At 64.1% G+C, this 12,314-nt stretch overlaps 1 protein-coding gene across 3 annotated transcripts in view; it reads right to left on the reverse strand.

Annotated features, from left to right (window-relative positions):
* Positions 1-419: 419 nt before the first annotated feature.
* Positions 420-12,314, reverse strand: part of PACS2 (phosphofurin acidic cluster sorting protein 2) — a 57,156-nt gene continuing 45,261 nt past the window's right edge. For 2 of the 3 annotated variants that reach the window (XM_028095776.2, XM_028095775.2), the window contains exons 12-24: positions 11,806-11,948; positions 10,735-10,867; positions 10,346-10,450; positions 9,942-10,048; positions 9,555-9,709; positions 9,103-9,213; positions 8,666-8,774; positions 4,713-4,755; positions 3,416-3,458; positions 3,136-3,271; positions 2,109-2,335; positions 1,766-1,879; positions 420-1,120 (exon numbers count right to left, since the gene is read on the reverse strand). In XM_028095776.2, coding sequence (XP_027951577.1) covers positions 1,002-1,120; positions 1,766-1,879; positions 2,109-2,335; positions 3,136-3,271; positions 3,416-3,458; positions 4,713-4,755; positions 8,666-8,774; positions 9,103-9,213; positions 9,555-9,709; positions 9,942-10,048; positions 10,346-10,450; positions 10,735-10,867; positions 11,806-11,948 — 1,545 coding nt within the window. In that variant the 3' untranslated portion in view covers positions 420-1,001. Of the gene's footprint in view, positions 1,121-1,765; positions 1,880-2,108; positions 2,336-3,135; positions 3,272-3,415; positions 3,459-4,712; positions 4,756-8,665; positions 8,775-9,102; positions 9,214-9,554; positions 9,710-9,941; positions 10,049-10,345; positions 10,451-10,734; positions 10,868-11,805; positions 11,949-12,314 lie in introns of those variants that run through there. The other variant, XM_028095777.2, reaches the window with a different exon arrangement.

Below are 12,314 nucleotides of genomic sequence, written 5' to 3' on the forward strand. Positions count from 1 at the left end.
GGCTCTGTGCCTCTTCAGGGTACCCCCAGCTGCACCTACAGGTCCGGGGGTGCCTGGCCCCTGAGGCCAGCCTGCCCTGCCTGAGCTTTCACTGGCCACGTAAGTGCTGTATGGGCCCAGACTCCCCCCCACCCCCCACCCCCGCCAGCCGGCCTGGGGGCCAGGTGGGAGGAGAAGGCTGAGTGGGCTGGGGCCAGCTGTGGGGGCCACTGTGCTTGCTAAATTTGGGGCAGGGACAACCAGCAGAAGCATAGTGATGGCTCAAGAACAGCCAGAGGGAGAGTGAGGCGGGTGGGGGCTGGGACGCTGGCTGGCTCTGCCCGAGCCCCAGGGGCCACTGGGACAGCGGAAGAGCACTGTCTGTTTGGCAGCTACATTATAACGTGTATTTAAAAGCATTAAAAATATCTGCTACTATAAAACCTCCACTGCCCCTCGAGGCCGGAGTTTATTGGGAACCACAAGTGGGCGGTGCTGGGGCATCTCTCGGCTGGTGGGCGGCTGGGCCCAGGCCTGGGCTGCCCGACCACCATATTCTGCTCGGGGCGCCCCCAACAGGAGGCCGGCCTTCAGCCTCTGGTCACCCAGCTCTGTGTGTGGGCGGGCACACAGGCAGCCCGTGGATCTGTGTGGCCGCCCGCCTGGCCCCAGCTCCCTGAGGAAGCAGAGTCCTGGCTTTCTGGAAGGACGGGACACGAAGGCGAGCACCCTTCTTGCGGGGGGGCTCGGGGGGGTCCTGAGGCCAGAACACACCTTTCGTGCCTCTCAGAGCTCAGCGCTGTGCACCTGGCCTCCCACCCCGCCGGCACGTCTGGTTAATGAGCAGAGCAGTTAATGGGCTCCGGGGGGGCAGCCTCCCCATGAGCTTCCAGGTTGAGAGCACGTTCATACTTAAGACTGTTTCTCTTTGTGTTTGTCAGGGTCTCTGTAGTCAACTGAAATGTTAACACAAAAGCCGCTGGGCCCTCCCGGCGCTCGCCGTCCAGGGCTTTGGGGCAGGGCTAGCAGGCGGACTTGGAGTGTCCGAAGATGCAGATGGGGAAGTGCTTCACGTGAGAAGACCACTGGGCCGCCAGCTGGAAGAACTTGACGTCGTTCCACTCCACACCGTCGATGAGGACTGTGGGGACAGACCGGCTGAGCCGCCCGCCCGCCGCGCCCAGCACCCCCGGGGGCCCCGGGCGCCCACGGGACACCTGCCGGTCAGGCCTCCGCCCGCCCGCCCTCCCCTGCTTCCTGCCACCCGTGCCAGCTTCTCCCTGGTCTGGGGGACCTGCTCACCCACGGCCCCCCACCCCAGCAGGGGTCTGCAAACTGGGTTCAAACAGCCTCCGCTTAAACCAGAAAAGCCACGGAGGAAGGCGGGGCAGTTCTTGACCACAGTGGTCATCGGACTTGAACTCATGAAGAGAAGACCGTTTGGGCTCCATATTCTGAAATAACTAGTTATAGAATATCTCTTATAAAAGGTCTGAGATGTATAAATCAATCTTAAAAGAATGGAAAGGATTGAGAAATTATTTCTCAGGATTTAAAAAGCTGTTCTATGCGTACAAACGCTTTATCAAAATGGGTTCGAAGCTCGAACTATGTGATATGCATTCCATAGCAAGACAAAAGTGTTTCCAGAGATGAATTTTAAAAAGCAGTCCAGCCTCCTCTGGTTTCTTTTCACATGTCAGACACCTCCCCACAGGCTCTGCACTGAAGGAAGGACATCTGCACAACTGGCCCCCCACGGGTGCTGGGCCCCGCGGGTGCTCACCCCTCAGCATGTTCTGCTGGTGCTTGGCTGTGCAGATCAGGCGGCTGATGCCCTCGATGCACTGGCTCTTGGACTCCACATCCTTGTCCTTGGTTTTCTTGGGCAGAAACATCACTAGGAGGGAGAGGGCTGCAGGGTTCAGCCACGGCCCTCGGAGCCCTGCTGTCCTGTGCCACCCACGTTCCACCGTGACCATGGCTGCCAGCCCTCCCACCTGCCGAGGTGACCTCCGCTCGCTGCTTGTGGCCGTGGTCAGAAGCGGTCCCCAGACCTGTGGCAACCTCAGGGCCTGCATGGCCACCCCTCCAGTTCCCCCAGCAGTCAGCCCATCCCCCCACCTCACCCTTCTTGTTCTTCTCCTTGGTGACCACGGTCATGGACATGGTGGGCGTGGCCGCGGCCTCGCCACTGCTGGGCAGCCTGCTGACCTGGAGAGACCGGAAGGTGCACTTGAGCGTGTTTTTGGTGGCGGGCAGGTCCTTCTTCTCCACCTCTCTCTTCCTGTCTGCAGGCAGGGCTGCCGTCCAGTAATCCACCTGCAGCCCCATCAGCTCAGCACCGATGCCCTGGCTGCAAAAAGCAGAGGGGACCTCACTCCTCTGTCCTCGCCTGGCGGCTGGCACAGGCAGGAGGAGTTGCCGGTTGGCGCCTGTGTGGCCCACTGCCGGGGGGCCGCCTGCGGCAGCTAGCCTGCAAAGGGGAGCCCCAGCCCTGGAGCCTACTGCAGTCCCTCCCTGGCCTCCGGGGACAGCCCAGTCTGTGTCTGTGGGTGGGCATGGCTACAATGCTGATGTCACCCAGGAGTACCTGGGCCTGCTGCCTGTCTGCTCTCAAACCACCCCTTTGAGTCTGGAGGGCCAAGGTCAACCAGCCTCATCTGAGGTGTGGCCTCCATGGGAGTCAGGAGCAGCCCTAGGACCCTGTGGCCCATGGGGGTGGGGGTGAGTTCTGCTCACCAAAGACCCGAGGGTGGCTGGGAGGGGCTGCTGACCACCCCACCTCTTGGCTCCCACAGCTTCTACCCACACATCTCAGTCTCCTGAGCCCCGTCTGCGTGCAGAGTCCCCCATTCACTTATTCCGTGTGGTTTCTGTCCCTAGTGCCCCCAAGGCTGGGGGGAGGGGGACAAGTCTCCTAAGCCAGCCAGGACCTGGGCCACCCCCACCCAATGGGGCACCTGGCCCCAGCAAGCCCGTGTCTTCCCCATGGCTGTTCTGAGCGCCCCCTCCGGCCAGACCCTCAGCTTGCTGGCATCTCAGAGGTGCGGCCACGAGTGGTTCTCAGTGCTCTCTAACCCAAGGCCCCGCTGCATCAGGGGTGCGCTCAAGTCAGGATGGGGTGGGGTGCCTGCCTCGTGCGGCCCCGTTTACCTGGGGGAGGACAGGCCCCCGCTCACTGAGGGGGAGGAAGGCGGGGTGGGTGAGGCCTCCTTGGCCGCGGGAGACGTGGACGGTGGGGTGGATGAGAGCACGCTGGAGCCCGAGGGGGCCGCGTCATCTGAGTCACCTTTGGGAAGGAGTTGGGCAGCACTGAGCTCCCCTCTGCCTCTGTCCCCCCGAGCAGCCGCGGGGGGAGGGGAGGGGCTGCCAGGCCTCCCACGGTGGGGCGCCCTCCCCTTCCTGGCCCCGTGGGCAGGGAGCATGGGGCTACCTGACGTGGCTGAGGATGGTTCCACTATTCCAACTTTCACCACCTGGAAGGCAACGGGACGCCGGCTGGCAGCAGCCTGGGGAATCACCAGCCCTCCCGCCCGGGCGCTGGGCTCCAGACAGACGCCGAGTGCTGTCTCCCCTAGGGCGCCCAGCTGCCATGCCCCACCCTTCTGGGAGCTCCAGGGTGGGGGCAGGGTCCCGGTTCTTCCTGTCCTTGCAGCACAGCTGAGCCCAAGGTGGCATGGGCCATGGATGCATGTCCCTGTGCGGGACAGGGCTGCAGAAGCACCCTCCCAGGTCATCCTGCACACCGGGGTGGGGGCACAGAGCCCACACTGTGGCCCCTCCACAAACCCTGAGCCCACGGCTGGCCTGGTATGAGGGACCCCTGCCCAGCTAGGGGCCTGCACCGGGCACCGCGTGGGCTGACCGGTGTGGGAGCCACGTAAAATTAAATGAAGTGACAACTTCTGTCTCAGTCATGTGGGTGCTTCCAGTGTCCACAGAGGGTTTGGAGCTGCTACAGAAGGTTCCCCGAGACAGGCTGCCCTGGACTAATTCCGTCCCAAGAGGGCCACTAGCTGCCCTGACGGCTGGCCAGGGTAAGCGACAGCGTGGACATCCTGCTCTGCCCAGTGGCCCCGTCTGCCAGACTGCCCGTGGCTCTTATGGCAGATGCTAGGGCTGGAGGCCACGCAGCGAGGTTCTTGGCTATGAAAACTCATGGCAGTGGCCCAGCCAGCACGGAGCAGCTGTTAATCGTCAGCCGTGGGAGAAAGACAAACCTCCCAATTCACAAACCACACTCCCAGCTGGGCAGGCTGGTACGGGAGGCACCCCTTCCTGTCCTATAGCTGCTCCTAAGGGACAGGAGCACCCCTCCGCCCCATCCCGGTGGGACCTATCCCCAGACCCTGCTGACACTGGGCGCCCACCCACAGCCGAGTCTGACACCGCCCGTGTGCCCAGGACGTGCTGAGCACTGAGCACTCGCCTCCAGGTGAACTGTGTGCTTGCACCTGTCAGCCTCCAAGCAGAGCTGGGGGCAGTGACCACCTCTGGGCCTAGCCCTACTCAACATGGGAAGGAAACAATGAGCTTTAAGATGGGGGGGTTGATTTAAAGGAGCACTCAGCTCAAATTGGTGAAGAAGGCTCTCGAACATATCAAGTTAATGCAAAACCAGACATTATAAAAAAAAGTTTGGCAGGTTGATCATTTCCCACGCAGGTAAAGCCAGCCACACAGGAGGAATGCCTCGGGTACGGCAAGAGCCCCACCAGAGAAGTACTCACCCCTACGAAGGGAATGAACTTTTGAGAGGACTCTTCGTCAGGGCTAAGAACAAGAAACACAGACAATTACCTCTCACTCCACCGGGCAGGCAGCAGCCAGGGCCTCATGCTGCCCATGCCATGCCCACACCCAGCCCTGCAGTGCCTGGCCTGGCCCTCCGACCCTCAGCTCAGCTCCCTGCAGCTGAGGTCAAGAGGCCTGTGGGAAGCCGTGTAGGAACCAGCTTCTCCAGCCCAGGGGCCTGGTGTCCAGGCCCAACTGCCTTTCTGCTAACCCTGCAGGCCTCCCGTTTCCACACAGCTGCAAGACGACAGCTTGCGGCATGTGCCCCAGGACCCCCCATGGGACAGTCTGGGCTTCCTCCAGCGACTGGAGGCAACCAAAAGCCAGAGTGTGGAGGTTGTCTCCTGGACAGTCTAGGTAAAATCCACACCAGCCAGAGAGACGGGGCAGGGGTAATTTCCAGGCCTCCGGCCTCAGGGGTGGGGTGCACACACCATGCTCTGGCAGAGTGCCACCCCAAGAGCAGCCTGAAGGGGAGACTGAGGCTTCGGGGCCGTGCTGCACTGTAGGAGGCCGGCCAGCATGGGCGGCCGTGAGGTTCTGTCTGGACCGGGCACCCCGTGTCTTCTAGGAGAGACTCAGATTCCCTGGGATCGCTGGGGCAGGCAGGCATGTCGGAGGGGACGCAAACCAGCATCTGAGTTCCGTGGGCCAGGCCAGTCCTGCAGCTCATCCCTGCAGCTGGCTCTGCAATGACTGGTCTCCACCACGGGGCCGGGGCCTGAGTGGCTCTCCGGGTGGGGGATGGGGTGCTCGGGCACCAGGCTCCCAGGCTGACTTTAAGAGCATCTCCTGGCCTTTGGGAAAATCCCCCGGGCAGGGCCAGTTCTGGGCCTCCTGTGACCTCAGAGAAGGGGGGCGGGGGGCGCCTCCTTGCCCCAGCTTCCCTGGCTCTCAGGCCATCCCCCAGCTCTGCTCCTGTGGGGAAGGAGGCGGGCGCCTGGCCAGTGCTCCCCAGGCAATGTGCCCCGGGGCCGGCACAAAACGCACACCTGGCGCCCAAGGCCGGTCCAGCAGGAGGCACTGTCCTCACCCTGCGGCACAGCACCCACACGAGGGGACCAGGCTGGCAGGCCCCTGGGCGCCACCTGGACACAGGGACCCGTGGCCTCTGCCCTGGCACTGCCCATCACACCCGAGGACAACCTGGCAAGTTTCTGGATAAAAGAACCTACAGATTTGGGCCATCCTGCTGAATATGGCCACATCCCCAGCCTTTCTGACCTGAAGGGAACAGAGCTTATCCACAGATAACACAGCAATTTGAACCCCGTGCCCAGGCTGGCTTTCGCATGCAAGGTCCTCATGGGCCCCCGGCCAAGGGCGGGGGAGGCTCCAGCCCACAGGGGTCCAGGACCCTCCCCATGAGCAGCACGCAGGGAGGCAGGTGAGGGCCTGGCGGGGCCGCGGGGGAACGCCACCATACAGGGATGCTGCTGGACTCTGAGAAGCCAAGCTGAGCCCGGGCCATGCAGACAACATTCAGCACTTGACACACGCCCAGCGGGACAGGGGTGACACCGGCTTGCCACTGAGACCTCGCCACCTGAACTCTGGACGCAGAGGGAGCACGCGTGTCTTGGGTGGGGCACAGGTCAGAACTCCTAAGGCTCATACGTGTGGCTCCATGGTGGGGGCCCCTGGGCCTGTGGCTCATGAGACCATGTGGGGGGAGCACAAACGTGCCTCAGCTCAACACTGGGAGCACAGAGCTGGAGGGCACTGAGAACATAGTGCCCTGGATGTCAGCCCACCCCCAGGTGCCCCCAGGGAGCTGTCGGGGCCGCACGCCGCAGGTGTGGTCTGAGGTCAGGCCAGGAGCTGCGTGCGGTCTGGACCCTCCCTGCAGTGCTCCCATGGGAGCAGGAGGAGATGGGGCCCCGAGGGCCATGTCCACCGCCCACCCTCTCCTGGGCCTCCTGACCACTCTGTCCTCTGTCACAGCAGACAGAGATGACCTGCTGACCTCCCGGTCCCGGGCTCTAAGGGTGGCCAACACACTGGGCCTTCCTGGGGCCCCAACCCAGGTGCTGGTGCCACCACTGTGACGCAGAGGTGGGCGCAGGAGGCACGGGACGAGGGCCAGGGTCCCCTAAAGCCCGGGCTGGAGAGATGTGGGGCTGGTGCCAGGCAGCAAAGCAGGCTGCAGGCGTCCGCAGCATGGCGCCCAGGGCGGCTTGAGCAGTCACGGGGCACTCCTCGGCTGGTCTTTCTTTAGCTCACAAAGGCTCGTTTAGCAGGACCACGTAGGGACGCAGACCCCTCCTCCTGGTCTGTCCAGCAAGGAGGCTGCCTGGGGCTCAGCGACCCTGGGCTGGCGGGCTTTCCCAGGAGAGAAAGAAGCCAAGACCCAGGGTGGAGCGATGCCCCGAGGGGGGCCCGGCAGGCAGGCTGCCAGGACAAGAAAGGGGAACCCCAAACGAAAGGGCAGTTCTGGAGGCGCCTCGGAGTGTGGCTCCCAACATGTAGGTTTTCAAGGGAGGAGCCACCTGGCGGTGAAAAGCCCCTCACTGCACGTGGGGGTCTTAGCGGTCTGGCCACCTGCCCAGTTGAGCCACAAAACTCAGCCGGGAGACCCTCGGTGCCGTTCTCTGCAGCCCCGGGCGCAGGACCCAGAGCCAGGCTGGGAGTGTGTGCCATCCGGTGGGCCCCCCACCCTTTGGCCTGCACATCCCCACGTGTAGAATCGGCAGCAATGAGTCAGGTCATCAGCTACAACGTGGTGGGACAAAAGTCCACACACAGCCAGTGTGGCATCAGTGGCCAGTGGCTCGTGGTAAGACCCCAGGCACCTGCTTCTACTGTAAGAGGTGGTGCCCAGGACTTCAGAAACAGACACTCACAGGGGCAGTCAACTTGGCCGCTTCTTCAACTCAAACTCTGGACTGCGGCAGACAGAGGACAGCCTGCCCTTCGAGCTCGGTGGGGGCCAGAGAGCAAAGTCCTGGCTCGGGGCGCCCACCCGCCTGCCGCTCGGTGGAGGGCCCTGCCTGACGGGCAGCAGGGTACGAGATGCCCCCCAGCTGCTCATACTGCTAAACAGCCCTAAAGACCAGCCTGGGGACACAGGGGCGCAGACCCAGGGACAGCGGTACCTGAGGGTAAAGTCAAAATGAAAGTTCTTTTTCCTTTTCAGAAAGCCACCAAAAAAGAAAACACAGACATGTTATTAAGTGCTCAGCACGCACGTCCCGGCGTGGCATGGCCGCCTGGCTTCCAGCTCGGGGCTTGCACGGCCGCTGCGGCTCGCCAACACGTCAGCTGAATGTCCTACCCCCACGCCGGGAGAGCCGCAGAGCGTCCCGCGGACGGGAGCCCAGACGCTTCGCAGAGTCGGCCCTTCAGCCCACCCTCCCTGCCTGGCTGTCCACCCTCGCGGGCCCGGCAGCCAGACCTCCGCCCAGCCTCGGCAGTGGCCCCCCACTCCTGCCCACTGTCCTGCCCAGGGTCAGGGCGAGAACGTGTCTCTGGGCCCGGGAAGCCCAGGAGGTTGAAGGAGCCCAGGCCTGCGTTCCCGTGAGCAGGTCACCACTAGGACGGGGCCGCATGATAGTTGATCCTTTAACCTTCGTTATGGGAAATTCCAACATACAAAATAGAGAAAGATTGACCAGCGCCTTCTAACCAACTCAGAGGAGGACCTGGGGCTGCCAGACCCGCTCACGGCATACCCCCCAAGCCCAGCCTGGGTTCCGTCCCTTGGCCAACCAGGTCTGTCCCTAATGACCATCCCGACGAGCCCCCTGGTGCTGCCCGAAGGCTCTGAGACCAGCAGCAGGCAGGGAGGCCCACGGAGGGCCGGCAGCTGTGGGCGGCCTGCGTCTGCGGTGTGGAGCCGGTGCCCCCGCCCTCCCGCACACCCTGCCCTGCCCAGGGCCCAGCGAGGTACCTCTTCTGCTTGTAGGTCAGCATGGCTTCCGCGATGGGCAGCTGGTGGGCACAGTTGGCACCTGCAATGTACTGGGTGATCCTTGACACAATGTCCGGCGTGTCCTGCACTGCACGAGAGGGCCGGGCAAAGTCCGTGGGGTGCCACACTCCCCTCCCACCCCACATGGTGCCCCCAGGGCTGCCCAGCTCCCAGCCTGGGAGCAGTGGGAATGCTGGGGGCAGCTGAAGGGCCCCCCCCTGCCCTCATGGCTCCTCCGGATCCCTGGGAGCCCTCGTCCGGGGCCCCCGGGGCCAGCTAGGTCTGAGGCCCATGGCGGCCAGTGGGGAGCACCAGGCTGAGGCCCCACTTCTGCTCACGGAGGCGTGGCAGCTCACGGAGGCGTGACGGCAGGATGTGAGGGCAGCCCTACCCGGCCGGCTGGCCCCAGGCCTCACCGGCACTCTGGGCCTCCAGCTTGTTGAACAGGTCTCTCCAGGCCAGGTCCTGGAAGAAGTTGTTGTAGCGGTAGTCCACGGAGCCCAGGTACCTGGCCACGGGGTGGGAACCTGCGAGCCCAGGGGAGAGGGTCAGGCTGCAGAGCCTGCTCTGTGGCCCCTCGAAGCCCCTCCCTGCTCCTGGGGGCAGGGGCACCGCTGCAGACCACAGAGGGTGCTGGAGTGCCAGGCAGCCCCTCCCCTGGGACCCGGCGCCTCCCAGTAACACGTCGTGCAAGCCACAGATGCAAAGCCACGTTCCACGGGGTTTGATCATTTACAAGGATTTGCAACCACCCTGCCTTGCTTCTGACAGTGGCATCGAGTTAGCCCGACGACGGGGTGCGGGGCCCCAAGAGTGCCCAGCGCAGGGACAAGCGCTCCACGCCTGTCCCCCCGCAATAGCCCCTCACCCAGCGGGATGATGAGAAAGCGCATGTAGCCCAGCCAGTCGGGGGTCTTGTGGGACAGCTGCTCCACGAACAGCCGCAGGACGGCACTGAGGTAATGCTGCGCTCCCGCCACGGCTATCTTCACGGGGGTCGGTGGCTGCGAGTTACAGTTGCAGCTGCGGCCCCGAGGGCAGGACAGAGAGGGGACAGATGCCTCAGGGAGCCGCGCTTGCAGCCAGGTCCCCCCGCCACAGGGACCCCCCCACCGCCCAGATCTGGACGGAAGATGGGGCTGTGGAGAGCCTGTGGGTGGGCACGTCTGCAGTCCGCCACCGCCCCCGGGACACAGCCCCAGGTGACCCTGGGATGTAGGGACCCCGACAGACGCCCCGTGGCAGCTGGACTCACTATCTCTGTATCCTCGAGACGATGGTGCTGAAGGCCGCCTGGACGTCAGCGGCAGAGCATGTGCACACCACGGGGAGCGTGTGCTTCTGCAGGACTTCCGACAGGAACTGGGGCGAGGGCGTGCGTGCGCGGAGTGAGCCTCAACGCTCCACCCAGCCTCCCGTCAGCGCCACCAAGCGTGGGCTCTCCCCCCGCAGAGAGGCCACCCCCCCGCGCCCACTGCAGATAGTATACCCCCGCTCCCCCCGCAGAGAGGACACCCCCGCTCCCCCCGCAGAGAGGACACCCCCGCTCCCCCCGCAGAGAGGACACCCCCCTCCCCCCGCAGAGAGGACACCCCCGCTCCCCCCGCAGAGAGGACACCCCCCACTCCTGCTGCAGGAGGACACCTGGCTCCTCCCCACCTGCCCCTGCCAGTCAGAGGTGTTGACGAGAATGATGTTTTCAGGGAGCTGGTCATCAGAGATGAGTATGTGGTTTAACTGGTCATACACGGTCTTCCTGGGGATCTGGAGACACAAGGCCCATCCACACTGGTGGGAGAGGTGCTGCAGCCCCTCACCTGTCCAGCTGACCCCCACCCCCCAGCAGCCCATCTAGCAGTGGGCAGGAGAGGCCGGCCCTGTTCTTGCTCAAGAACTCGGCTTTCCACTGGACAGGTCACTGGGCTTAAAGCACCATGGGACCGTCACAGCCCGCAAGGTGGCCAGGCCGCCTCCCCCTTGAGCTGCCAGCACTGGGTCAGTTCTGGGCAGCCGTGGCCTCTGCCCGTGACCTGTCCTGGAGTGCGCACCTGCAGCTGGCTCCTTGTGTCCGGGCAGCGCTCATTGTCCAGACTGTTGGCCCGTTCGTTCTGTGGCCGCGCAGGCTGCCGCTCCTTCAGGGATGTGCTCCGGCCCCGGCGGCCAGCCTGCTTCCCCTCGGACCTGCCAGGGAGCAGCACAGGCTGGGGCAGGCCCATGTGCTCGCCGCCCCAGGGAAGGGGGCTGCTCAGCAATGGGGCCGTGGTGGGTTCACAGAGGGTGGCAGGGCAGGTGGCAGGCAGTGTGGGCTCCTCTGAGGGCAAAGGGCTGACGTGGAGGCCACGCGCACACTAGGCACATGCGCTTTCCACGTGGACATAAGGCCTGATACAACACGTGAGTTCTGGCAGCACGGAACCCAGGAAGGGGGATCCATTGTCTCCCTGCAGAAGGCCCCAGCCCAGCAGGTCTCAGGGCAGGAACGCAGGTCCTGGGGGGAGCGGTAGTACGTGGCCACACGTTGTGGTACAGAGGGCGCTGGGAGTTCAACCGGGTGCCCAAGGAAGGTGAAGACAAGACAGGCTGGGGAGCATGTCCCAGGGAGGGGCTTAGAGAAGACCCCCAGGCTGACGGAGACGGCAGTGGGGGCAGGTAAGAGATGCTGCGGGAGTGTCCTCCACTGGGAAGCTGCCCGGGTCCTTGCCACCCAGACCCCCACCTCTGTGATGCCCACCACGAGGGGCAGGGTCCTGGCCCCGCAGAGCTCCCATGCCGGACCCAGCACCACTGCCCGGGGGCTGCTGTGCTTGACCACACTGGACTCTGGGCCCAGCTGGGCACACTCTTCCTGCACCAGGGCTACACTGGTCCACAAGGTGCCAGTGAATGGTGCCAGGGGCAGGAAAACGTGAGATGGGCAGCTGGGGCCACACCTCAGCCCCAGAAGGCCTGCTGGCAGCTAGCTACAAACAGGGGTGTGTGGGGTCCCATGTGGACCTCTGGGGCGGGCCCTGAAATCTCTGTGCTTCTAAGTGAGTCTCATCCAGTCATGGGGCCCTGCCCGCCACACTGGCTTATGTGGGTGATGCCTGGCCAACAGCCTCCCCAGGGCATCCTGTCACCTGGTGGAAGGGATGACGAGGGACTCCGTCTTGGTGATCCGCCCGCTGGGCGGCAGCTTCTCGGTGAACATGTCCAGAGCAGAGGTCTCCACCTCCGGGCTGTCCTCGGGCTGTGCGGGCTGCTCCCCGGGGGCGGGTGTGCCCTGAGATGCAGAGAAGGGGGCCCGATGGTAGGCATGTCCTGTGGGAGCCTCCCCTCGGGGGTCAGTCTCAGGCCCGAGAAGCCCCTGGTTTGGGTGGGGTTGTGTAGGGTTGTTTCAGGCTGACAGCTCTCCACATGCAGCACAGACATGCACTCCGCTGAGGAGCCGAGCTGACCTCTGCTTCCAACCACGGGGCTCCCGGTCCTGGCTGCCAGGGGAAACCAGCACCAAGCCTCCCCGAAACCTCCCTAAAACCTGCCCTGCAGCCCAGGACACTTTCCTTGAGAATGCCCACGAGGGCAAAACAGGAATCAGCTGTAGTGTTCACGGGGCCTGTGCTCAGCAAAGCAGGGGGACACCCCCTGT

The sequence above is a fragment of the Eumetopias jubatus genome, unplaced genomic scaffold (genome assembly GCF_037043125.1).
Source record: "Eumetopias jubatus isolate StellerSeaLion01/CBP00866 unplaced genomic scaffold, mEumJub1_p1.0 scaffold_7, whole genome shotgun sequence".
Taxonomy (NCBI): Eukaryota; Metazoa; Chordata; class Mammalia; order Carnivora; family Otariidae; genus Eumetopias; species Eumetopias jubatus.